At 40.3% G+C, this 27348-nt stretch overlaps 2 protein-coding genes across 4 annotated transcripts in view; one reads left to right on the plus strand and one right to left on the minus strand.

Moving 5' to 3' along the window:
- Nucleotides 1-17509, minus strand: part of SH3RF1 (SH3 domain containing ring finger 1) — an 88892-nt gene extending 71383 nt beyond the window's left edge. Inside the window, exons 1-2 of one of the 3 annotated variants that reach the window (XR_011141020.1) lie at nt 17367-17504; nt 15512-16001 (exon numbers count right to left, since the gene is read on the minus strand). Coding sequence is in view for 2 of the 3 variants with exons in the window: in XM_068942445.1 (XP_068798546.1) it covers nt 15512-15898 (387 nt within the window). In the remaining variant the exon portion in view is untranslated. Of the gene's footprint in view, nt 1-15511; nt 16002-17093; nt 17247-17366 lie in introns of those variants that run through there. The other 2 variants (XM_068942445.1, XM_068942446.1) reach the window with 2 other exon arrangements.
- On the plus strand, nt 16547-21889 carry LOC138067087 (rRNA 2'-O-methyltransferase fibrillarin-like). Its single transcript, XM_068941051.1, has 5 exons — nt 16547-16584; nt 17677-18108; nt 18968-19032; nt 19679-19788; nt 21703-21889. Exons 1-4 carry the CDS (start codon nt 16547-16549, stop codon nt 19714-19716), a joined length of 573 nt encoding a protein of 190 aa, XP_068797152.1. The 3' UTR covers nt 19717-19788; nt 21703-21889.
- Nucleotides 21890-27348: the final 5459 nt, after the last annotated feature.

The raw sequence follows: 27348 nt of genomic DNA on the forward strand, positions 1-27348 counted from the left end.
CCCCCCCCCAAGAATAAAGATGTATAGTTAATCTGAAATTTAGATATATAGTTAACTTGAAATTTATTTTTTAAATAGTTACAGATGCTTTTAAAATCGTCTTCAAAGTGATTTAACTAATGAAAAAAATTTAATTCATGCTTTGGTAAATGAAATTAGTTTCTTTCAAAAGAATAAAGCTCCAATATATGAAAGTTTATCCCAAGAGATATTATTTTCTTACTAAAATCAGAAGTTCCGATCCAAGTATTTTCTCTAAAACGAAACCCACTCTTACGTTATAGAGGAAAATGAGAAAAGAAATCTCACAGCTAAGCCAACACAAATAATGAATGTTATTTTCCACATCTGATAGTCAAAAAATGAGGAAAAAAATACACTCCAAGATGTACTTAATTATGTCCTTCCTAGACAAAATAAAAACCAGAATCATTTTACTTGACCAAAAAAATTTCACTGGGGACACAAGCAAGGAGGCAAAAAAAAAGAAGTTATTTCCATAAAAACTGTCACTAGCATCTACAATACTTCTTTTTCCTAGAAACTTAAGGTTCAAGTGCTCATCCTGGCTATGAAGACCTCAGGTCAACTCCCCTTTCTCCCTGAGACAATTTGGTTATACAAACTACTTACTCTCTGGGACATGAGATCCAACCACCAAACCACGGCTATCTTGCAAAGGATCTCCCTTAATTTCTAGTCGCTAATAAATCATCAAAAGGGATAGCAAAACTGTTCTCTGGCCTAATGACCCAAGCACTCTCTTGGGATATAGATAACTGAGTCTTAATCCTTGTTCCAGTGGATGTTTTATTGTCATAAAGTGGAACAATTTCAGCTTTAAAAAGAGACTACTTATGCCACTGTGATCACCAGTAGAAAACTTAGGCACAAGCTAAAAACTGAACTGAAGATTGAATTGCCTTAATCAACACAATTCATTTAAAGTGGATTTAAGTTATATTGACAAGAACAGGGAAAAAAAACAAAACAAGAAAAAAACCCACAGACTCATATCTACTGCTATTTTTTCCAGTGTCTTTTGAAATCACTGTGAACAAAGAAAAATAAAAAGCATGGAAATAAAATACAAAGTTTTATCAGCCTTTGATCTGAACAGCTAGCCAATATTTGGAGGTCTTTGCTGGGCTGTCTCCATTAGAAAGACAAAATGAGAATCCCGAACACTGTTTATTTACCACAAACATTCATAAAGTCATGATTTTCTGAAAATAATACAACCAAGCAACAGCGCACATACCAGTGCGTACCAGAGCTCTTTGGGGCTTTTTCTCTTATCTTTCTGGTTCATGCTCACTTCTGCTTCTCCCCCTGCCAGATATAACCGTTCTTCCCGAGGCACTAATCAAGACCCAGGTCGAGTATTTATGGTCAGTTTTGCCAGTCCTCACAGGGTACTTGCCTTGGTTCCAGATTTATTATGCTAGATTTTTCAACACCTTTAAGCAGCAGTTTCTATCGTTTCAGCTACCCTAGAAACACTAAGACTAGTGTCCCTTTAGTAAAGGATATCTACCACACTCGTTAAATTTTACTATATCTATTTTCATGGCAACCATTAACACTTCTCTGCATTCCTTCAGTATATTTTCCAAAGAATATTTTAATAGCAAACTTCAAAATTACATTTTTTTTCTATAGCTACAAGATCTGTAAAAATATAAATACAGTGGATATTTACATAAGACCACTTTGGACAGACTTCTTGTAATTAACTTAAATCATTGAAAGGAAAAAGAAATCAGCCAAAACACTTTTTTTTTTTTTTTTGGAAACATAGCACAAATCAAATGCCAGGTCATTCACCGAGTACTGCTACTAAGACATCCATATTCATTCAGCTTAATAAAAATCAACTACATTCTCCAAAAATACAGTTTGGAAGCAAATAAGACATCCAGCTTAGACTTCAGAAAATGAAGTCTGCACATAAAGCCACAGCATTGCAATACTGATAACAGAATTCAAACAGAAGCGTCATTGAGTGCAGAATTTGGTTTGCCTTTTGTACAAAGCAGTGGGTTTTTGCTAAGTCAAAAAGCCACATGCTGTCCAAAGTTTCTCTGACTCTCCCTCCTTCCCCGAAATGGAATTCAGAGAAGGAATATGAAGCTGAGTTTTTAAAACACGTTCCACTCCCAAATCTAGAAAATTAGTGGACGACTTGCTTTCATCTCATCAAAAAGCTTACAAAGTCTTACTAATGCTTTAGCTTTGAGAAGCAGAGGTATTTGACTCCCCCCAAAACAGATGCTGTTTTTAAGAAAATTTGGGATCCTAGCCTTGCACAATAAATAGTTAGTGGTTAAAAGACACAAAGCAATGATATCCTACAAAAGACTGCGGCCAATATCCAGACCTGAGGGTAAGGTTATCTGTTTAGTATGAAAATGATTTATCCAACAAAATGAGGTATATTCCCCAAACAAAGATCAATGCATTTCTGGAGCCAACCATTTAACATTTGCTTGAAACATATAGTAGACAAGATACAAGTTTTAAAAACTTTAAGACATGTCTAATAATTACAGTTGTCAAGTTAGCACTTTTGTTTGATTCACGGATTTTCATTCAGATAAACCAGCTTGAACTTCAATTTGGCTATGTGCGACTGGGCTTCAATCTGACCACATCAGCTCCCCATTGTAAGCAACAAAGTTTTGAACATATGAAAAAGTATGATTCCCTTAATAAATCGCATGCAGCCACAATAGGAGTTAAATTTAGAAATAAACTTCCATTGACCCATTAGTTTCTTTCTGGACTCAGAGGTTTCAGTATGAGAGGATAAACCTTTTTTTAAATTGTAAAATAATTTTAGAGAATTTGAGTAGAGTATTTCTCTCCGGAAACATTCAAATTCTCTACCTAAAAGCAATTACATTTATTAGTGAATACCACCCACAAACCCACCTTACTGAACAAAAATCATGCATGTTGAAAATGTAATCCTAGAAAGATAATTCTCTGTTTGAGTATACTTAAAGGAAAAGTGAGCTGCTCTAAAGAACTGAAAACACACCAAAAATATTCCATTATGTTTGCTTAGAGAACCTGCCCCACAAAACTCAGTCTTCCTATATGTCATGAGTAAGTCCAAAAGAACAGTATGTGAGGTTGTAACCACTTCCTGTAATCCTAGTAGGATGTTTACAACGTTATTTTTGCCTATTAGTAACTGAAGGACCTATACAAAAGACTATGGGGAAAACAAGGATGCAGAGTGAAGAAAAATGCTACCAAATCACAACAACCACAAAAATGCATGAGGTTTTTTTTTTTTTCTTTCCCGCTTATTTGAGACTCTCTTCTCAAAAAGAAACCAACCCTTTCCCCCTCCAAACTTATGTTAATCTAATCAATTCCTAGGGTACAAGCCCATGTTTTCCTAAAGTCTCCTTGAGTTAATTCAACCAAAGATCCAAACTTGTAGCTCTGTCGGTTCTATAAGAACTGTAAGAATTGTTTATTAGTAATAACTACTGGCATTTTTAGAATCCTTCTGTGAAGGATCTCAAAGTGCTTTAGAGACATACATAAAATAATCTTCAGGATCCTTAACAGGTCTGCAGCCATTCTGGAACTGAAATATCTTAAATGCTACATAGGACGTGACGTGATATTATTTTAAAATAAACAATGAAAAATAAAATGCACAATCTACTAGGAAAAGAGAGATAGCATGTGAGTCAACAAGATTAATTCATGTTAATCTCGCATCACATCTAGCCAGTTCCTCCATATCAGCTTTTCTTCTTTTGATGCTCTTCAAAACCTTCCTCAAACATTAGGTTACCTCTTCAGCTTGCTTCACTAGCAATTCCTCCTCACTAGGTCTCTAGTCCCAATTCTACGCTTCCAGGGAGCAAATAGCATTTTGCTTGATCTGGTTTCTTCAACCTTCCTTTTCCATCTGATCTTGCTACGTCCCAAGTCTATTACCATAGTTTTTTGGTTTTTTTCCCCCCCAACATCATTCACCAGTTCTCTCCTATTTGTCCTGTCAGGTCCTTATCACCCATCAGCATTGAAGATTTCTCTACTTTTCAGTCACCTCCTCCCAGAAGCCTCCTCCCATTCCTTCAACAGGATAAGTGATTCCCTTCATGCTTCATACTCCCCATGTACCCTTCTGGTGCTCTTTCCAATTGCAAGGCCACCCTTGGCATCTCTCAGGCCTGGACTGCACCCCACATCCACGTCCTCTGCTCCTTCACCTGTGCTGTATGAGCACATCTGGCAAGGATCTTGCAGTCAGGTTGACTTCTTCCACTGTATACTGGCTTTCCATTCCTCTGATTTCACTACCTCAGGAATTAGGCTGTGAACATCTCCCAAACAGAAGTTCAACAGGGCTTAAAAAAAAAGAGCCAATACTGAACAGAGGTAGTGTGCAGAGCACAGTGGTGGCTAATACCACATCACCTACATCACCATTTCCAAAACTCTGGTCCACGGGCTACTGATTGCCTGAAAATAAATTTAAAACCTAGCTTTGTGAAACAACAACAAAGAAGTTTTTTAAATTTGCATATGCACAAAGGTAAGGAAGGAAACTAAGTTATTTTACTTACTCCACTTAACATTTAAAAATTAACCTAATTTTACTGCACTGTAAACATGGAACGAATGCGTAAAATAATCCTTGACTCCCTCTCCCAACAAAATAAAGATAGGCCTTTCAACTTCTTCCTCTAGCTGTAGGTATTTAGGCCTACTACATTCAAAAGTAGTTTGGATCAGTGTTTCTCAACCTTTCAAAAGTCAGTATAGATACCAACACTTATTCCTGGAAGACCAATATGTCTACTGAAAGATTATCTATTCATCTACTTATTGACTATCCCTGCCCTGCTTAGAATGAAGATCTAAGAGGATTATAGAACATGGTGGCAAGGCTGAAGGCTTGTTAACTTAATAAGGCTATGGATTTAAAACTGTGTTAAATTAAACAGGTTTTGAAAATGGCTTAACTGTTCTAGTGTGGATAAGATTTAAGAGTCTTCTCTCAGATCTTTATCTAGTCCATGAAAAAGAAGACCATCTGAGATAGCAGGGTACTGACATATGTAAGGGTGAAGGTTGTCCCTGAGATACTGATTTTCTTTTAGCAAACTGAGCTTTAGAGTAAGAGCTTCATCTCTACTCAGAGGCACATTACCACAGCACACTGAATTTATCTTTACTGTGTTTGTTTAAAATAAGTTTTTAGAATAGCTATGCCCTATATATGCCAAGTCAGATAGTCATCTGATCATCTTTGAATACTTTTCATCTTAACACTTTTTAAACCAAGAAGTCAGAACTGCCTCAATTTTCAGAGCTCCTGATACAAGGAGGAATGCATACTATAACCTAAAAAACTAAGATAGCATGCTAATGAAAAATTAATGACCACAGTTGCTTCAAATTATTCAGTACCAATCCTCTCACACCTCTGTGCGAGTACAACTACCTTCCATTTCTTATTTCAGCAGCTTTAAAGTCTTGTAGGAGTGAGCACTTCTTTTGTCCTTAACCAGAGCTTTTCAGAAAGCTTGTCTTGTCAAATTGTGGTTCACGACACGACATAAAACGGGGCTTCAGTTCTTTAAAAAGCTGTATAGGTGTATTTTGAACATCTAGGGATTGAGAAAAAGAAGGCAAGAGGTGTAATATACACATCCTTATGAAAAGGAAAGCAAAATTACCTCACCTTACTGTAATGTCAATGCCATGAAACAGAAGTAATTTCTTTAACAAAGGAATGCTACAGATCAGGAAAGCATTTTGTTGCTTTTGAGCGCTTCAGGTGCATGAGCTCCAACAGGACATCCAAAGTCTGACTTATCTTCATTATTAACTGAAAATTAAAAATCTATGCAACGCTGATGGCACTTCTTCACTTCAAAGAAGAAAAGGATGATATCTGTATTAATTTTTAAGCAACATTCAAATTCTTACTTTTGATCAAAATGAATTTATGATTAATAATATACTTCCTGGCTAGATATTGTAAAAATCTGCACATTTACAGAAAGTAATAATAGACAACCTACACTAAACTCTCTGAAGAATCCTGCCTGCTTGGAAGACAGAAAGGACAGTTAGAGCTCGCATGTCCGAAAACCCTCATCCACAAATTCAAACCATGTTTTTAAGGTTCTGTGTGAAAAGCTGAACACATCAGTGCTATTTCAAACAAAATTACTGAGAGAGAGAGAGAGCGCGCGCGCACGCAAGGGCAAGCATGCGTGCATACAAGAGAACCTTGTGCCCCTTTTGAAGAGACAGGGGCACAATCATATACATATCCTGTTGTCCTCATCTCCAAAACGACGACCCTTTCATTTGTAGTCTCAACAAAATTCTCAGCTGAACTACAATAGCATTTTACCACATATCGTGTGCAGTCAGGTTGCAGAAATTACATGACAGTCTGTAGATGTTGGAATACAGCTCTATGTAGCTGCTTTACAAATGGATAGAATCGACAGCTATTTTTGGTGATGCTCTGTTCGTAACAACGAACACTTCACCTCTTGTAGAGGAAGATTTTAAATGCCTCACTGACCATCCTGTTCCCTTTATGCTCTCCACAGGGGCTGCAGTGAGCCAAAACACCATCCTGACTAGCTTGTCCTTCATAGGTAGAAAGTGCACATCTCACGTTCATTACAATAACCATGAAGTCAAGAGAGAGATGCTATACTGACCTATGACGATGGACAGGATTACAACTTCCTTGGCTCTCACCCTCCCCCCTGCTCCCCCAGTAACACCTAATGCTTCCCAGTTAATACCTAGAGGACAAACAGCAGAATATAAATTAGCTGATCAGGGAATATCACTGAGAAAATTGAAGATGATGATGCTCTCTCTGCTAGGAGAGCATCTTTCTGAGTCCTGACTATTTCTTGACATTTAGGAGGATTCAGAAGAGACAGAGAATGATGCAACTGTTGGCCTTTGCATTGACCAAGAACAGCTAGGGGCTGGGTGCCCAAGCTGCATGAGGCCCCAGCATATCTACAAGACTGAGATAAATGAAAGCAGTTATTTAGGCGCTCTCAGTTCAGCCAGGCTCCAAGTAGGACTAGCAGCACTGTTTATTCTGGCAATCAAACAGGCAACAGTGCTGCTGTCTCCCTCTCCACCCAGAACACTGGTGGCACAGAGAGCACTATGTCTAGGAGATTCCTGCCAAGATGGTATCTTCAACTGGCAGCACTGCCGGGCCAGAATTTGATGGATTTATAAACCCTAAGAGAACAAAGGGCTTCTAAGATACTGCAATAATTGCTTCCTTAGCCTAACACTTCAGTTTTGGAGCACAGACACAGTATAACTGAAGTCCATCAATTACACAAAATTGCAACAGAGCACTGGTAAAGGGGCATATATCTTCTCTAAACAGCTCTAAGTTCCCTGAAGCTCTTCCGTCAGGCAGTTTTTCTTTTTTCTTCTCCCTCTCACATCTATAGGAAGGTGGAAATCTATAAAATAACACAGTCTGTATCACCATTCTTCAGTATTCTGGACACATGCCACAGTCAAGGTATCCATTAATTTGTCAAGACAGATCAGAAAGGCTGAAATGATATCTACGAGTTCGAGAGGTGAACAAAGATAAGAAATGCAGAACAAAGCACTTTCCTAGAACATGGGACTCTCCCTCTTCAGTGCTGCTCGCTTCCTAAGATGAATTCAGCTCACCTCAAAGTAGTAACTCGTGATCAAATGAAGCGCTCTTAAAGAGATGCTGATTTGGTAATGTGAAAAGAAAAACAAATAAACTAATCTAATACAACTGATCCAAGAATTCACTGCATTTTGTTAATACACAGAAAAGCTTCATCTCAAAGAGGCAGCTAACAGGAACTGAGACATAACAGAAGCACGCTTTCCTTTATGCCTTCTGCTGAAATGCATGGAATAGCAAGGTGCATGTGTGGACTGTGCTGACCAGATGATGTTTCAGCTTGAATTACTGAGATACACACTTACACTGCAATGTGCATACAGATAATGATTTAAAGGGGGAGGGAGAAGAGTATCTTTTACAACTAAAGAACGAGGACAATCAAAACAATAATACTAACCAATGCTTTCTGCTCTTCAACCACTCATTAGTCATAAACATCCTGTGAGTTTCTGCAGCTCAGATTCTTTAACAGGGGATTTTTAACAGGGAATTTTTTTCTTATTATTTTTCCTATGTTTGTCATAGCAAGAGTGAAAGACAAACAGGACACAACAGGGAAGAAAGATGTAATATTATGTTTTCTTTTTTTGGAAATAAATAAGGTCAAAGTAGAGGGAATTTCTGAATAAAGGGCAGTAACGGAGCCAAAGAAAACGAAGGTGTTAAGCATATCCAAACGAGGGAGATGGGTACAGCATAGAACCAATTGCACAGCTAGGAGAGTCCACTGAAAGACTGACAAACAATTGAACATGAGAAATTTCCAGTTTTACCACTGCAGCTGCTTGCTCTTTTCTGCAGGTCCCATACATACCCAAGATATTGGGAGAAGAAGAGGAAGTACCACCTGAAAACCTACTTACTCAGGTAAAGGACAGGAGAGAAGAAGAATTTCTAGCTGAGCCCCTTTTTAATCAGCCCCTGCAATGGGGGCCTACCATGTATCTTTGAAGCCACAGAAGAAGGGGTACCAATCACAAAAAGCCAGATGCTGTGCATAAAGAAACACGACAATAAAACTACCGGCTTACTTTTTTAGCCAGTCCCTGGACTGCCTACTTAACATATCTTTAATTCGTATTTAATTTCTATGGTAATAAGATATAAACAAAAAGATTTTTCTTTGGTTAAAAAACAAAAGTTCCCTTTCATGAGTCCATTAAAAGTCACAGCTTTAGACTTCCTTTTTGTATGGAAGTTTACATTTTTCTGAATGATCAAAGCTTTTTGGGTAGAGCAATAACTTGTTACCCACTAGCCAAATTACCAGGTAGAGGGGGAAAAGACACCATTTTATTCCAGATAAGCTGTTTCAAAAAAGTGTACAAAGATGGAGGAATATTAACATTCAATTGGAGGAAGAAGAAGAAGAAGAAGGGGGGGGGGGGAAGTGATAGCAACCCCCCCTCCCTCCTGGAAAAAGCAATCATACAACAGTGTCTTTCACCAATGCACAGAAAAACAACACCAGAAACAAAAAGAGTGTTTTTAAAGTATCACACCTACGCACTATATTTTCAAAAACTAATTATTTTATAAAAGATTAGTGTAATCCATTTATTTAGCTATTTTATCAAGCAGATTAACATTAACTTGTAGTGAAAGACTGCTATCAAGGTTCAAAGTATAGAATTAAGTATTCCCATAGTGCCAGCATTATTCATATTATACATTCTCTTCTTATTCTTTTCTTAATACACTCAAATTTACACACCAGTATTCCAGTCAGATACAAATTTCTCTAGATAAAAGAATAATGGAACACCAGCTTCTAGAGATTTTGATTTTGTGTGTCCAGCTTTTCCTCACTGAGGTATTGATGCAATTTACAGTTAAACATCTAAATGCAATATGAAATCCCTTCAGCAATTTAACACTAGCCACTGGACCATCTTTGGCACAGGAAATGGACTATCAACAGCTCTGTAGTAATCTGGAAGCCAACTCTTTAAAGAGTGAACAGTAGCATCTAATGACCTCAACTGAGACTGTAGATCCATTGTAAAAGACACAAAACATATATCCAAAATAAAAAAGTCAATCCCTGCACTAAAGGCTATATTGCTTAAACAGCAAGTCATACAAAAGAAGTACTATCAGTCATATCTGCAGATGGGAAACAGAGGCACAGAGAGCTTTGAATGACTTTGTGCAAGGTTATAAAAGAAGTCTGTGGCAGAGCCAGGAATTGAGCCCGGAAGCTCTGAATCTTAGCCCAATGCCTTTAGATACCGAGACAATTCCTCCTTTTTCTTGTCTCCTCTCTCTCTCTTTCTCTCCCCCCTTTACTTAATTGGTTGTCTAGCAGAGGAAACATAGTAACACCATGACAGTCTATTTTCTTTTTCCATTTATAATGTCTACTAAATTTGATATAGCTTAGCATAGGATACAAAAGTGTTACAGAAAAATAGTTAAAATTGTACAAGCAACTGTACACATAACACCAGAATTTGGTATGTCAGAGAGCATGAGAGGAAACACAAACGTGCGTATATGATTTAGAGAAACTCCTCAAAGTGTCTTCTATCAAATACTGCAGAATATTAATAGACATTTATCTCCACTTTCTCAATTTAAAAGATTTCATACATAAAGGTTGTGCCTTGCCCCTCCTTACTTCCAGAAGAGGGAATACATTCAGGAACATATTTAATACTGAACAGACTACAATAAATATTAGGATACACTTTTGTTTCTGTTTTTAATAAGCGAGGAAAGTAAATTTTGGACAAATTCATACAAATACAATCCTCAAGATCAACTATCATCAGGTAATGATTTTCTAACCTACCAGCACAGAAACCAATCATGAAACTGACTGTAATAACTGTTAATTTTCACATTTTTCTACTATGGGGGGGAAAAAACATCTAGCTATGTTTTTTTTCCCAAAATGGGACACTTTGCAATCTGATCTATCACCATAATCCAGGCCTCTTCTAGGAGTATGCTGAACAGTGGATGTTCAACCATATGACATTGCTACATACTATTTTATTCTGCTAACTCTTGTTCACAGCTGATCTAAACATCTATTCCAATTTACACTTGCTACGATACTTCGTTACCCCCATATTTTTTTTTCAGTCCTTTGTTAGAGTTATTGACCTATGAATGGCACATTTTCAGTCACATTAAGAGGCTTTCTTGTGATAACAAATCCTGCTAGGATATCAGTTGGACAAGGACTGTGGTGACTACAACAGCAGCATTCATTCCAGTTCCTACCAGATCTATGAATCCTGCTAAGCAGTCAAACTGCATTAGTTGCTAACCTGAGCTATTTTTTCCAGGGTGTTTAGGATAAAAGAAAAATGATTGTTAATGTCATGTATTGAGTCCAGCAGCTAGGCAGAGAAGCTCAAGTCCTCACTCACCAGAAGGTGGGTCAATGCCCCTAGTGCTCTAAGTTGTGTGCTGAGCTCAAACACCCGGTTGGCAGAAAAAAATGCCTCAGTTTTCTTCTCTTTTGGCATTATGGCTGCTTCAGCAGTTCCCAGGCATGCCTGCTGGACCCCCGGTGACTGCTGTTGCAGTAGTACAGGGGTGGGGCTTTAGAATTTTACTGTTATTTTCCTGGGTAGAGACAAGCACGAGAACGGAAACATGGGTTTACAATACAGTGCAACACTCCTAAGCTTAGTAGAAATTCATGGAACAAACTTCTATTTGTAGGACTTTTCTTTTCTCCTCTGCTTAGGAGAGCTTATTGCAAACATCTGAGATGTTGGTGACTCAAGAGAAAAACAAAGTGTTAGGAAGGCACTGAGCAAGAATCTATTGAGACAGGTAGAAAGCCCCCTTCAACACCTGAACCAACATCCTCTAAGAACCTGTAATGTTCCTTTAAGGTCTCCCTTCAGGATTTCACCACAGGTGATATTACTAGAGGTTTCTCTAGTTTTCCACAAGACAAGCGGAGTGGGGGCAGGGGGGAAGGAAGGACTCTTCCATTGTCTGCATTACAAAATTTCTCAGTGACATACAGTATAACACACTGGAAGTACACTGCCAATATACATTCAGCATAAGCATCAGCACTATTTGGCAGGGCCACCCTTTGAGATATTCACACTTTTGTTTGGAAAGGTAAATTATTCACTTATTTCTGCCTACCTACATTCTGTTCAGAGAACGGCCTGAGACTTTAATCAAAATATATAAAAAAAAATACATAATAAGATTTTCAGACTACACAGACAACTCGGCTAAGTATTCCACTGAGAAGACAGCCCTTACGTCAGCAACTACTTGGACTCTAAAGAAAGTAGCAGGAGAATTAGCATGTCTCAGGCATACATCAATTCAAGGGGGGAAAAAAACCCCTATATATCATTTTAAAGTCATCATAAAATAAACCTTTCTTCTTGTATAGGCCTTAGAGCAGATCTCCAACATCTACCAACTGACACAATGAAATTTAAGGCTCCTTCAATAAGCATATTCAGTAAAACTACCTAAAGGAGCTTAAGATAATACCTACATACATACATTTGACATACTTTTTCAAAAAGTGACAAAATTCATAATATTAACATAAATGTGAAAGCAAGTACCCTAAATATTTTCACATTGTCTTTTTAAATAAATAAGGCTCATGTGATCATGCAGTCCTTCACTAGCCCCCAAAAACTTGCTCCTGATGACCATTTCCAATCAAATTCAACAGCAGGCTGCAGGTTTTAATACGCTTACAAGCTGTCAAACTAGAAAGGTTTTCACCAAAGAAAGCACTAAATTAGCATCCACACCAAAGAGAAAGCTGCGGCGTGAGCTTAATCATTATTTGTCCTCTCAGGCAAGCTAGCTGCTTGGAGAGGAGCTGGGCAGTCAGCAAACAGAGGTTTACGTCAGGTACAGCACTACACTGCCTTTGTCCAACCAGCATCCAGGGAAAGGAGCAGAGGGCTTTATGGGACAAACCAGAAGGGAAATAGAAAGGAGTTAAAGAGTTGTGGCGAAAAGTTGCAGTTATTACAGTGGTGGAAGATCATAAAGATTACAGAGAGAAATACGGTTATTACAGTGGGGGAAATGCAAGGCATGGGGCACACCAGTGAATCCCCTCCTGCCCCCCCCCCCCAGCTTGGTTAGTCTGGGGCTCAAGGCTCCTCACCAGTGGTTTGTTTATTGCTGTGTGTCACCACATACTTACAAGGAATGCAACATACAGAGGACTCTGTTAATAACAGGGCTGGCAGCTCCGCAGTCATTGATACAGTTCAGGAAATCATGCTGTAATACATGCTGTATTAACAGTTTCTGAAAATTATGGCATCCTCTGAAAGGGCATTTACGAGTTCAGTATTTCTTCAGGGTATAAGCAGAAGGTTTATGACGTGACAGCCCTCATCTACATTCACTTCATTTAATATAACAGCAACTTTCATTTATGAGCTCCCCTTCAGCAAAATTAGCTCAAGAAATTTGACCCTGCCACTCATCTAGAAATAGACTTTTTTTTCCTCTGACTCCCCGAAAGGAATTGGATTTGTAAACATCTCTACGCTACAGTTAGTGAAACAAATAAGAGCATTTACATCAACACTGTCCATTAAATTGGCACTTTGTTTTCTGAATTTTTTTTTTTAAACTCACCTTTCATACAGCAAGGGAGAAAGTTCCTCTTATCTCCCCCTCCCTACCCATCAAAACAAGCTCATGTTCTTGAAAGTACTGCCTTTCTAATAAAAAAGGACTCTGAACTAACTGGACAAAAGATGAGAAGATCATTTTTCCCTTTCTCCCAAAGGAAAGAAGATACAAGAATGCCTGTGTTACCTTAAGCAGTTTTGAAACCCTGGAAACAAAGATGTATTCAGACTTAATGTAAAGCGCTCATGTCTACCACTAATATTCTTTGCGTATCAGTTAATTGCATGAGGAATCCACACGGTCACAATCTTATGGCACATGGTATAACATCACTAATAAATTGAAGCAACTTGAAGCAACATTCCATCTGTTATCACTTTCCACTCTATAGAACATCTGGAAATGCAAATGCTGAACAACAGGATATTGTGGAGCATTAAAAGAGAGGAGAATATTCTATATTCAGTTTTGCTATTTTTCAAAGAAGTCTTTGAGAAACTCTGAAGTGCACTCATTCACATATGTAGTACATTGCTGCACCAGAAATCTTTCAGAGAAGCAGCAGTCTTTGAAAGCCTATAGCTATTTACTAAGGTCTACATGCTAGTACATAAAGAAGTTACACAGATACCTGGCTTTAGAAGCTGAAGTGCTTCTGCAAATGAATGAGATCCTGGAAAACTCAATGTTCTGGAGATGACTAAGTTGTCTTTGACATTACTGAAGTGTCTTTGGAGTGCTGTTCAATATTTAGCTTTTTAAAGAAAAAAAAACATTATTTTCTCTCTTCCCTTACCAATTAGTCTATGTATGGAATGATGCCCATTAATAGGATCTGGCATAATAATTATTATTTTTATATTCTAAAGAAAGGAACAAAATGAGCAGAGAAAACAATGTAATCTAAAGGAAGAATACCTGCATTTTAATTTCTCACACAAACTTAAGAGAGGTATTTAAGATTGTTTAGAGAGGTTCCAGTCATGCAAGTAGTATTTAAGACAAATCAGTGCAAGGCTTCCTTCGACTGTAAAGAAAACTAACTTATTCAGCTATACTTGAAAATAAAAATTAGTCCTGCCAAAAACACATTTAAGCCATCTCCTTCAAACCTTGTAAGATGTTTCTCAAAAATAAACTTCACAATGGGGAAAACACCTGAACCATTTGGAAATTTCACTTCCAACACTGAAGCGCTGAATATGCACGCTTCATAAAACGCGTAGCAAAGCCTTTCAAAGACGCTAGTCTGCCTTGTCATTAGAAAAAAAAACAGAGCAAGGTCAGTCATCTCATCAAATGATCTTTCTAGACACAGGCTCTAGAATACATAAGTGTAAATGAGGCTACTGCAGCCTTCAGTATAAGGTATGACAGTCTACAGGTTGCATGGACCTGACGAAGGAAGAGGAATACAGACATAAGGCAATTTTTTCCCCTATCACAATGCACAGATTTTCTAACTACTTGGGGGGCCGGGGGGGGGGGGGGAATAAAAATAAAAAAGCACTTGGAAAAAATACTTCAAGCGAAAAATACTTAAAGAAGGGGTGGGAGGAGAAAGAGTACAAATAAGGTACCAATCACAGCACTTCAAAGTTTGTTTTGTTTTTAAGAAAAGAAGTGAAAAAACTAGCTCCATAGAAGCCAATGGCAAAAAATTTCATCAACTTCAACAAGAATAAACTTCCTTGCTGGCGTTTAATACTCGGTGTATCTAACCTAAGGGAACCTTACTGCAGACCTGAATCATTACAGGAAGTGCAACAGCCAAAATAAAGTCTCCAGTCTTACAGCTGACAAACCAGGAACAAGCTCAAGTGTTCTTCTCAAGATGTTTATCTTTAAGCCTTCCTTACTGAAGCTTTCCACATAAATTACCTTGTTCTGACTATTTAACTTCCTTTCAATAAGACATTTAAGGTATTGAGGTGCTTTTCTTCCCCCTACCTCATCAACTAAAGTTTTAAGCAAGTACTGTCCCTATCTTATTGGTATTTACATAACAGTAAACCAATGCTGATAAGAACGCTGACGCATTATTGCTAGAAATCTGCAACAGTACTCCCAAGTATTTTGTTTCGACATATGTACTAACTGATTGCCCCTCCTCGGAAGAAAAGGCCATCAACTGTTTTGAAACAGTGCAGAAAAAGATGCGATTGCAACAAAATATCCTATCTTCACAATACAAGTCATAGTACTTACCCTAACAGGAGGGCTCCGCGCTTGAACCCTTTGCTGCTGTCCAACTTGAGAGCTCTGCAGGTCCTTTGATCCACAGTTAGCAGCAGTGTTGACCGGGACCCTTAATGCGTTTGTGCTAACAGTCCCACCACCAGTGCCAGGTTTTCGAGGCCTCTGTTTGATGCCATCCAGTAGTCTAACAAGCAAAATATTACTGGGAAGTTCATCAACACCGCAGTCCACCAAAGTCCTGCACTCTGGGCATCGAAGCTCATTTCGAGAGCTCACAATGCCCAGCAGACAGCGTTTGCAAAACGTGTGCTGGCAAGGCAAGACTTTCGCAGAAGCATCAAGGCGTTCTAAGCAAACGGGACACTCCAACAGATCCAGCAAAGCTGATTCATCCATTTTCGTTACGTTGCTTAACCAAAAACACGAATCTTCGCAAAATTTGTGTGTTTTGCACACTCCAAGGATATCATGTTACATCCATTCCTCTTCCAGCTGTGCTCTGAAATTTTTTTGAGAGGAAAAAGACATTAATAGCCTGGGGAAAAAGAGTCAGCAGAACTACCTTATCTGAAGATATTCATACAGGGAGCAAAATAAATAAAAGATCTCTAATCTAATTCAATACAAATCATTTATGAGATCTTTTCAATACATGAAAAGAACCTCAAAATAGCAATGAATACTTAATAAATAACAACAGCAATTTAGATTAATATATTTAGTTTAAATATTACAATAAATACTAATAGTTAAGTTTTTTAAATTCCAGTTCTTCTGATCTTAATTTCTAGCAATCCTCAGTTTTCTCAAATTATTCCAGAATAAAGAGACACCTCCCAATACAACACATTAATAAAGCAGGATCTACAAAAAATACGCGCAATCCACCTGCATCTCTGTACATTTATTTGAAATTAGCTTTTCCCACAACTAAAGGTGGCAAAGGCGAGGTCCTTAAACTACACCTTGTTCCACAACAACAGAGCGTACACCAGCAGAGAACAGCAAGGGGAATTATCAATTAAGCCGGCAACAGCAGAACGGATGGCATTTCTAGCGTTGCTGCGAAAAGCAGCAGCAACGTACTACTGCAGGGCTCAGTCTTGAAAACGACCACTAGCTCCCAGGCTTGTAAGTTTAGCCCAGCTCCTGACGAGACGCCTCGCTACCAGCCTGCCTTTAGGGAAGCACTTCACAACTATTGCAACACGCTCTGGCGCAGGAATATCGCTGGCAGGACACGAGCGCTGTGCGGGCGACGACGGCAGCCAGGGCAGGCATTCAACCCGTGTCATTTACGCAGGAAAGCTGTTGGGGGAGGGAAAAAAAACCCCCAAAAAACAACAAAACCCCCAAACCCAGAAACCCCAGCCATTCGCCAGGAAGTCGTACCAGGCTGCTCAACAGGCAGGAAAATCGCCTCTCCAGCGCGACGCTGCTCCCCGCCAGGCCGGGGGGCGTTGTGCACAGCCCCGCGCACCCTGCCCGCTTCCCACCCCGGTTAAGAGGAACTCGCTCCAGCCCCCCATTTCGGCCCCGCGGCAACTACCCGCTCGCTCCCTACGCGCCAGGCACGCGTCTCCGCGCATACCTGTTTCTTAACTGCACTTCCATATTGATTTTTTTTTTTTTGGCGGTTCACGTGCGGGCGCCCCCGCCCCAGCCGGCCGGCGGCGCAAGGGCGCGGGCAGGCGCCCCCCGCGGCAGGCGGGCACACCGCTGTCACACCGCCCGCCGGAGACCCGGGCCTGCGCCCCCCCCCCCCCGCCACCGCCGCCGCGCCGCCCCTCAGGGGGCGCGGGAGGGTCAGGGGAGAGGCCGAGCACCGCCCCGACCCCTGGCCCCCCTCCCCGCCCTCACTCACCGTGCGGCCGCGCCGCGCCGGTAGGGGCCGCGCCGCCCCCGCTTTGTTCCCGTGAGGAGAAACCGCCGCCGCTCAGCCCCGCCGGTGCCTCTCCCGCCGCGGCAGCGCCGAGGCTCCCCGGCCCGGCCCTCCCCTCTCGCCCCACCGCGCAGGGCTGACGCGGGGGGCGGCCCGGCCCCGCCCCGCCCCGCCCTGCCGAGGGGGCCGCGCTGCGGGGAGGCGGGCAGCCAACGGCGGCGGCAGCGTTGGTGCCCCCCCCGCCTCCGGCCCTTCTTCACCCTCCGCGGCGTAACCGCCCCCTGCCCGCCAGGTGCCGCGCGGGGGGGGCCCCCCTCGCTGCCGGCAGTCTCTGCCCGCCGCTGCGGCTGCCGCCGCGCCGCCCTGCTGTGAAGGCGGCGCTGCGCAGGCACCTGGGAGCCGCCGCCGAGAGCCCCCGTGGTGGTGGTGGTGGTGGTGGTGGTGGTGGTGGGGAGGGTGGGGACTCTCTGGGCTGGGCGCGGGTTTCGTGCGGCGCTCGAAATCGGCTCAGAGGCAGGGGCGCGGCGGTGAGGGGCGCAGGGCGGGGGGAGAAGCGCAGCGGTGCCTCAGCGCGCCGGGGGGTCGCGTTTGGGCCGGCTGCCGTGGCCGTTGCCTACCGCTCCCGGCGGCCAGAGGCCAAACGCAGCGTGAATCTGGTGGGCGCGGGTGTGCGCGTGCTGCTCGGGGCAACGGCCACGGCGGTTAGCGGTACTCCAGGACGCAGGTAGGGTCAGAAACCCCCCCGTAACGGGTGTCTCCGTTCACATCCCCCCCCCCCCCACACACACACCTACCTACCTGTGTCCAGGGTACTGCTTGCTCTGCAGGGAGATTTTGTGAAATGCTTCTAGACAAGACTGTAAGAACAAAAGGACGAGGTAGACCCTCAGGTACAGCTAAATTAACCATAAAGGCAAACAGCAAAAAATAACTTAAAAAAAAAAACCCACACTTTTTAAACTGGATGAGGCGCCTCTTCTGCGGAAGTGGGGAAGTCTAAAGGAATGTAAAAGTTCTGGTGTACTGGTACGTTCCAGTTACACGTCTCTTTACTGCAGCTCAGAAGGAAATGATCCCTGCTGTGTGTAGTTTTGCCCTATTCCAGTTAACTGAGCGTGTTGTCATTCTTACTGGATTTTATAGGCATCGGAAAACCTTCATTATGCAGGTTTGCATAGGTTGATTGCCGGAAAGGCTTTTTTTTTTGTCTTGCTTTCTGGATTTGTTAGTTTGGTTGTTTCCTAGAGAATCGCTATGCTGTGATTATTAGGATTTCCAAACATATGTATCCCCCCTGAATGAACCTTGCTACGTGAGCGCTGCCCCTGCAGAAAGAAGGATCCTCGGTACATTTAAAACATTGACTTGCTTGTTGCAGCTAAACAAAAGTTCATCTCACAGTTAGATTTCACTTTTGGCCGTAGCCTTTCCAAAAGAGCTCATCAAGGTTGAATAGAAATAATTTACTAGCCTTTCCAGCATAGTATAGTTTTGTAAGTAATGTCATTATTGTTGTCTAAACTGCATTTGTTGCCTAAGGAAAGTACTATATCTGTTAAAACAGTAACGACGTTGCCTTACAGGTGGTGCACAGGAGAGCAAGATGAAAGTTCAGGGAAGCGGGATAGAAAGATCAGCCCTTTATCAGGTTGGTCTTTGATAATCTTTTATGTAAAGTCTGTGAAATATTAATGCACCTTAGTATACTCGCCAAAGCAGTAAACATTCTGACGAGAATCAGATAAATATGTTACTTCCTGAGCAGCAGTAGTTAATTTTCAGCCAAATCCACTTCATGTAAAAAAGCTGCGGGTGTGCATGCCGATGTACATCACTGCCCTCTTATGGATGAAGTGTTTTCTCTCAGAGAGACTGGAATAGGCTGACACCGGTACTCAAAAAAGCAGAATCTGGACTATTAGATTTAAGTAAGTATTCATTCTCACTTCCCATTCAAGCAGGGAACCATACACTGTGCATGTTTTTACACGAGGAAACCTCCCTTCTTGAAACCTTTCCATTCTTATGTATGGTTCATTAATTAGCAGGAGTCATGCAAGGAACTAGTTGATGCAGCGGAGAGATTGCATGTTGCATAGGGCAGAGAACAATTACGAACACAAATGTGAGGTGAGAGGCATCTTTTGTCTTCCAGTTAGTCAAATCCCTGGATTTTAACAATTGTAATTTCCATTTAAAATATTTTCATATCTGTGAAAATATATTTACATGTTTTTTCATGTAATAAATTGTACTTCAGAAGTTTTCAGATACAAACTTTGTTTTCTCTCCAGTGTATGCCATTTCTCTCCTTCTGAAAGCCACTGTATGATAAAGTAAGAAGTGAAGGGCTGTAGGTGGAAGAGAACAGCAAAAGGTAAAAATTCTGCCAGGAGCAAAACCGGTAAGCCTGGTTTCTCATGAACCTGTGTTCTGTGTCCAGCATCCTTAGCGCAATAAACCTACCATGTCCCCTGTACTCCTTCTTCCTCTGTGCCTTCTGTTTCTCCTATGGGCCGAGCAGCCTGCAGACTTGATGTCTTCAGCCCTCTCCACCAATGCACTCATGGTTTATACTCCCCCATCCCCCCAAACCATACTGCAATAATTCCTGTTTCTAACACATCTCCAAGTAGCCTTAGTTTTTCCTATGTCTTTGAAATACTAGGCAGTGTATGGTGGGCCTGGCTCTGAGCAGCACTGGCTAATTGACCAGTTGGCAAGTTAACAAGAAGAGATATCTTGACCTATGTTGCACCCTCTTCTTTACTAGCGATCATTTGATCTTTTCTGGATATGACAACCATTTTCCATAAAATCTTTAGAACTTTAATACCTTTAGAAATCTTCTGACGGGTTTTGCCAATGATGAAAAATAATTGGGAAGAGGGCCTGACAGATACACACTATAATCATTTAAATCTGCTTCCTTAGGAAATTTGACTAAAAAATAGTATAAGACATTTCAGAATAGTATTCCACTTGTCAGCATGCAAATCTTTTGAAATGTACAGACATTTGTAACTGAACTCACTGAAGAGCAAAAGCATTAAATGTACTAAAATACAGTAACGCGCTGAAAAGCAAAACCAGGTCTGATCCTTACTGTAACACTGGAAAATGTCAGTGAAGATCACGGTCCTGATGGCAGGATAACCAGTATGCCTGAAAAAGTAATGCTAGCAATCAGTATATTTAGATTCATGAAACAAAACTGAGCAACTGAATGCCGAGTAAGAGAAACCCTCCCCTGTGGGAATAAACATATGAATAAAACGTATTTGTGAATTGCATTCTCAAAATCTGAGATTACCTTGATTCTGAGTCATTATAGTAATAAGAATCACGGAACCAAGAGAATTCGTGTCCGATCAGAAGGAACGTATAACAGAAGATAGGGTCTTGAGGGAACAGTCATTTGAATTTTTTTTATTTAAGGGTTCAGGAATGAATTTTCAGCAGAAATAATTTTAACGTTAAAAGAATAGACATGCTTCTGCTTTAATATACACTTCTTCATACTAAAATAAAGTATTTTTTATAGCTGATTTTTTCAGAAAGGATGGTGTTTCACCATTTGTAACTTCCACATAAGCCCATTTTTCCCATCGATCTCAGACCAAAAAGGTTAATCGTATTTCCTTGTAAAGTGACCCCTGAAGATGCAGGGGCAATTTCTTTTCAAAGGCTGAAGGCCAAGCAAAACTCCCACTGACATCAATTTAGTAAGAGTTTACCACTGATGCCCATGCTGATATTACTGGATTTATGAGCAACTATAGCACACAGTGAAGCATGGCCGACTTTCTTCAGTCCCTGGTGGATACGGGCAAGGATTTTCTTCCATGACTTTGTTCTTTTTTCATTGAAGAGATGTTTTTTCAACAAGATGTCTATGCTGCAGTTAGTGCTACCTTTAAACTGTCTAGCTCAGTTACTGTTAGTGTAATTCTAGCAACATGGAGCTCAGCATGGTTGATATTGGTCAGTCAGTTTGACGGCAAACTGAGTTTTGTGCTGTCCCTACTGCACTTTCTGTGTTGTGAACTAGTTGCACCAGGATCAATGACTATAATAAAAATGTACTTCTAAGGCTTCTGTTTGTGCTGTGCCACAAGGATCTCTGCTATTATAATTCCTATGTTTGTGAGGAGGGAGGAAAGAAGGGGTGATGTGTTTTCAGTATGTTTTGGCTTCTAATTTTAGATCTTTATTCTGTATTCAACTAGATATCTAGCCTAAGGTATAACAAAAGTTGCTTTGCTTTGTCTCAGACTAACAAGGCTGAAGTGATCGTTGATTTTTGATTACTTTTCAGTTTCTTGCTTTCTGGAGGAGGCTTTCATTTATGTATGAAGTTTGTAACCTCGCTCTCTGTGACAAAGTGAAGGTGGGACAGACTTCGCACATACTTTGCTGCTTTTGTTATAACTTTTAATACGAGTCATGATCAGGGAAAGAATTAAAAAGTGGTTGTGGCATTAAAGAATTCCCAGGTTACAAGATCTCAGTGTTTTGCTGTGCTCATTACCTCCCTGCATTCCCCCCAGGCTGGTCACTGAAGGACACTTACTGAACTGATGGGTTCTTATGATCCCTGTAGCCTAGCTGTAATATACACTGCTCTGTCCTGTAGAAATGTGGTAAGGTGCTGGGTGTTTGAAAGTGGTAAAAACTTGATTAAAATGATCACTACACTGTTGGGACCCCTCATGTTATTAACCAGCGAGCTTGAAATCGCCCTCACTACAAACAAGGTTAAAGAAAAAGCAGAGGAGAATGCTTATTTAAAAAAAATCAAACTAGACAGCACACGCAGGAAGGTTTTGGAAAAGACACAGCAAAGAGAAATGCAAGAACCCCCTGTCCAATGTGTTTATGCTAAAATCAAGTGAACCCTTTTTGTTCTTACATCTAGCTGACAGGCAGCAGACCTAATCTGCGTTTTGGTCCTTTGCTTCTCTAGAATTAGTGCTCTGTCCACAGGAGACATTCCTGTGTGGACAATCCTGTTCAATCCTATTCTAGGAACGTTGCAGTCTGATTCAGATCTGCTCCCTCAAAGATTTGTAACTGATTTAGGATGTACCTTTGGAATTATTGACTGCCTTAGACTTCTTGGAACACTTACATGCCATTTTTATAGTGTGCTAGATTGTTAGCAAATTTTTAAGCTATTAAATAATTTTCCCCACCTGCAAAGGCTATGAACAAGTCACAGTGTAAAACTCCTTTATAAACTGGCCCCTATGTTTCATATCAACAGTAAACTGACAACCATTTAAATGCTAAGTAGAATAATTGTATTGCTCTCGATTGAGATCAGACAGAACTGTAATCAGCGACTTTGAGGTGATAAAGGGTTAAAGTGACTGAATTCCAATTTTATTTTTCAGAAACACTGTGGCAAATGTTCAGAGCTTTCAAAACACAAATACCTGAGGCGTGTGGCAGGGCCCAAATTTTTTTTCCCCCTTTTAAATATACAAAAACATGATACAGTAAAGGATATTCAACATTAAATGTTCATAAAACTTTAGTCTCCATTACCTCATTACATCATTACCATAGTATCTGGAAGAAGCTGAATGTCTGGAGACTAGATGCTTAGCATGTGTACTATTTAAACAAAAAATATGGTAGTGGATAGGAGGAGCTGGAAGACCTAAGAAGAGTCAAAGGCACCTACCTCTGTACGCAGACTGTGCAGAGGGAAGGTTTGTTGTGGGTATTGTGAGAAAACTACATCAGTCATGTCAGGTCTGTGCTTCCTGGTTTCTGTCTTTCGTTTGTATTTGTATTTTATACTTCCAGAAGAGCATTACAGCTTCTCTCTCACTCTGAAATTTTATGAGTCAGACAACGCTGGTCAACAAATTTCACAACCAGGAAGGAAGCCGCAGCACTGTGGTATTTTATTTTGTGGGGTCCTGCACTCAAATGAGCTGTTCTAGAGGCAAACATCCTTGGCCAAGGCCTGTACATCAGGGTCTGTCCGCCCAAAAGTAGCAGGCTGCAATCTCTGGTACTCTTCCCATTTTCACACAAAATATATCTTTAGAACATACCATTATGCACCTCGCTTAGTTTTTGGCTTTTCATCCAGCTCAGAAACGTTCACGTCCACTAATTCTCTTTTGGTGCAACTGTACCATAATTAAATGAAAACTCAGGAAATTCTACAGATCTTAACAGAGAGCTGATGTCTCATTCTAAGAGGAGTTACTGTTGGGCTCCAGCTTATTTACAGAAGAGCAACTCTTTACAAACCAGTTGTGCTTTTGCGGTCGTTAAAGAATGAGACGTGTATAGTAACAGCAAGGATATGTCTGTAATGTGGTTCGCGTGCGCTCTGTGGTGAGTCCTGAAGTTCCTGCTGTTGTCCAAATCCAGGAATCTCTTGAAATGCACCACAGTACCTTCACCTAGATCTCTGCTGCAATGAAACCTGCAGTTTGGATTTTGTCCCAGCACAGAGTCAGAATGTAGCTGTGCGACAATCCCAGGCTTCAGAGCAGGGGAACAGCAAAATGCTCCAGGATGCATATGTGACATCTTTCCATATGTTTTTAGAGCAAATTCTACAAGAAGAATTTACTAGCTTGTTTAAATTCTAAAATAAGCCATTTTAGAGTTTTGAGTGCTGTAATAGTTTGATAGCTTGCCAAAAAAATAAAACAATCTGATAGAGTTGTAATGTTAGTTTGTAAAAGTATGCTCAGCTAGTTTCTTTCAAAAGATTTACTTCCTTAAAATAGTATTTTCCTACTAAAACTGCCTGCTGGGCAGAGCTATCTGATAGGCCAGTAGAATTATCAGCATGTTTAGTTTTCAAACATCTCCACCACGCTTGCACAGTTCTGCCGTGGGATCAACAATATGAATGATGAAATGGGTTTTGTAAGAGTTAGTGTACTAAGATATAAAAATCAAAATACGCTACAAAATTTGAAGTGCATTAACATTTCTATCCAAAAGTAGTCAAAACTGTGTCCTTACCCCAGAGTAAAGCACTTCCTGTGATTGAAGCATCCCTTTTTGGAACCTACTCTCAGATACAAGGACAGTTGCATTCCTGTTAGCACAGATTATACCTTTTGTATGGTTTAAAAGCTACAGAAGCCCCCTTCCTAACTTCAAATATCTTCAATTTCAGGTACACTTAAGAAAGCATATAGGTAGAGGTTCAGATGTGATCAGTGTACCATCATTTTCTTGTATGATGTCTTAGAAGCAAAAAATTTCCAACAAAGCTTGACCCTGAAGGAAAACTTCCTACATAAAACACTGGTAAAATTTGAATTATATTGGGATGAAGGAAGGGGAATAAAAGAACAGGGACTGTGTAGACAAATGGACTGTCTTTAGATATTTAGCAATTGTCATTGCTTAACGTAATAAGAGAAGTCTCCATAGATTGCCATTAACCTCCACCCATGCTAGGAAGAAAGAAATGATCAGAGGAGTCATCCTTCCTTCTCCTTTTTCCTTATCAGAATTCATATCAGAAGTTGTTTGTGGTTGCCTAATTTACTGAGAGTCTGACTTGCTATGTTACTCCCGTCATTGTATTATTTCTGCTACCATAGTTCTTCTCTACAAATGGGGGAGTATAGACAAAAACCCTTTTACTTATTCAAAATAAGATTAAGAACGTGAGATGAATTTATGGAGTATCATGGCACTACTTTGGCTTTCTTTTATAAAATTTGGGACTTGGCTTTCAAAGTTGATACAAGACACTGAGACACAAGATGAATCTTCTGAGGCTTCTGGCACTACAAGGCTATATAATCGCTTTGGATTGCCAAAGTTTTTTTTTTTTTTTTTGTAGATTTGTGTCACTTTCACTCCCACACATCTGGCAAGAGCCCTCTCTGCACTGGCTTAGTTTAAAAACTTATCTCATAGATCATTACTAGCAATAAATTCCAGCCTTTGTACTTACTTATTTTGTCCCAGAGCCTGGAGTCACTGATTTCATGGAACTAGGAATTTGATCTATAAAATATTTACTCACAAAAACCAAAAAATATCCCTCAAAACTGATCCTCTAGCTCTTTGTTTGTGAAGCCAACTCTGAAAACATAAATCATATCAAACTGATTCTGAGGGCCAAAGAAAACAGGCAGCTGGATTCCATCCCCTTTAGCTAGGCACCAGCCCTTAAATAGCTCTTGAATATACACTTTTATATGAGCTACAGTTGAAATCCTTTTCAGTTATTATTTTCCCACATGTCCTAGAAAGGCAGACACCCACTCTACATGTGGATGGGACTAGGGCACTGACAATGGATAAATATGACAAAACTCCATTAGCAAGCACTGCTCCAAACTGCTCATGCATTTCTACCACCATTCTTCCCTAAGGTCTCACCTCTGCTAAAAAAAGGGGTGTATTTTTAATCCATGTCACAGTCCTTAAATATAGATAAGGCAGCTGTGGTCAAAAAAAAAGTCAGCAAATACTCTGTGCTGGGTGTTTTCCTGTGTACTAGTTCAGATTAGTCAGTGAGCATTTTTTTGCTTTGCAGATACAATTAGAAGCATTTTTATTTAAAGTATTTATTGTGCTGTTCCTTTTTATATGGCAGTGATGTGGAGCATGAAAGCTGACTCACCTCATACATTGAAGACTGTAGCTTACAATGAAAAAGCCTGGGAAGCAAAGAATAGGTAAGACAAAGGAGGGAGATAATGACTAGCATAAATTCAGTTCTCTCTGCAAGATAAAACTAAATGAATTTGCTGGACAGGAAACAAAGGGACAATTCCCAGGACTGAACCACAGACCTCCAGTCTTGTGACCTATCTTCTAGAATTTCCTAAAGGAGCATGAGCAGATTTAGTAATGACCAGCACCTGTTGCTGGGTAGCAGAGATATTCCCTAGTTGTAGGGAAAAATGGAATGGAGAAACTTGAAATGCAGTGTACTCTATTATCCCTCCATTCCTGGTCATCAGATTTCAAAAGAGAAATTGGCAACTAACAGGTAATAAAAACAGAATATTCTCGAAGAGTCCCAACAGTCCTTCATGAATACTTGATCCCAGCAAAAACATAGCAGAGTAAACAATCAGGATAACTTGAAATGCCTTCCCTGTTTTTGTAGGACATATTAACAATGTTTTGACCCTAGGTAGTGTTACATAATATGAAACATGATAATTTTAACCAAAATACCAGGTTGCCCAGACGATAATCCAAGACCAAGCTGTAACTTAATTTTTGTCATTTTTATTTTCACTCTCCCAAGTGAATAGCATTTCTGAGTGCTTGGAAGTGTTTGTTAATCAATCGTGATACATATCCACATATGCTGCCACCATAACTGAGGTTAGCGCGTTATGGCTACTGTGGGAACCTTAACTCACTTTTATCGACTTTAGGGGAGATAAGTAAGAAACAGTGCTGTTTTAATGCCATTTTTTGTATTTACTTGGCAAATACTCATGTCAATTTAAAAATTCCCATGGGAGGTGTCAAGAGGTCACTGACATTTTCCTGGGCAAGGAAGGAAGAGCGGCTGAAACCTTGGCCTCCCTGCTGCTTTCTTTAGTGTTTTTCTTCATCTGATTAGTGCTGTCATAGGCACTTCTCCCCTAGCTGCCATTAGAAGAGAGAGTGAGAGAATGTAAAAATTTTAGTAAGAAATGGGGGCAAGAGACACAGAAGGGGCTTCCCTGCTGTTTTATTTGACTAATTCTAGGCCTGGGTAACAGTAAACTTTTAGTCACAGAATGTGTGTATATTAGATGATATGTTCTATACCCCTTAAAATTCCAAATGCTTTCAACACATTTTTTCCAGTTCATTCTATTATTCTACAGCGTCTTCTATCCAAGGATCACAAAGCCTTCTGACGTCTCTGTTATCCAATGGCAAGGAAATACAGTTCCCTTAGGCTCAAAAAGCATCATGGTTTGATTTCCAGAAATGCGGCACCTAATGATTTCCATTA

Source organism: Struthio camelus, chromosome 4, assembly GCF_040807025.1.
Source record: "Struthio camelus isolate bStrCam1 chromosome 4, bStrCam1.hap1, whole genome shotgun sequence".
In the NCBI taxonomy this organism is placed as follows: domain Eukaryota; kingdom Metazoa; phylum Chordata; class Aves; order Struthioniformes; family Struthionidae; genus Struthio; species Struthio camelus.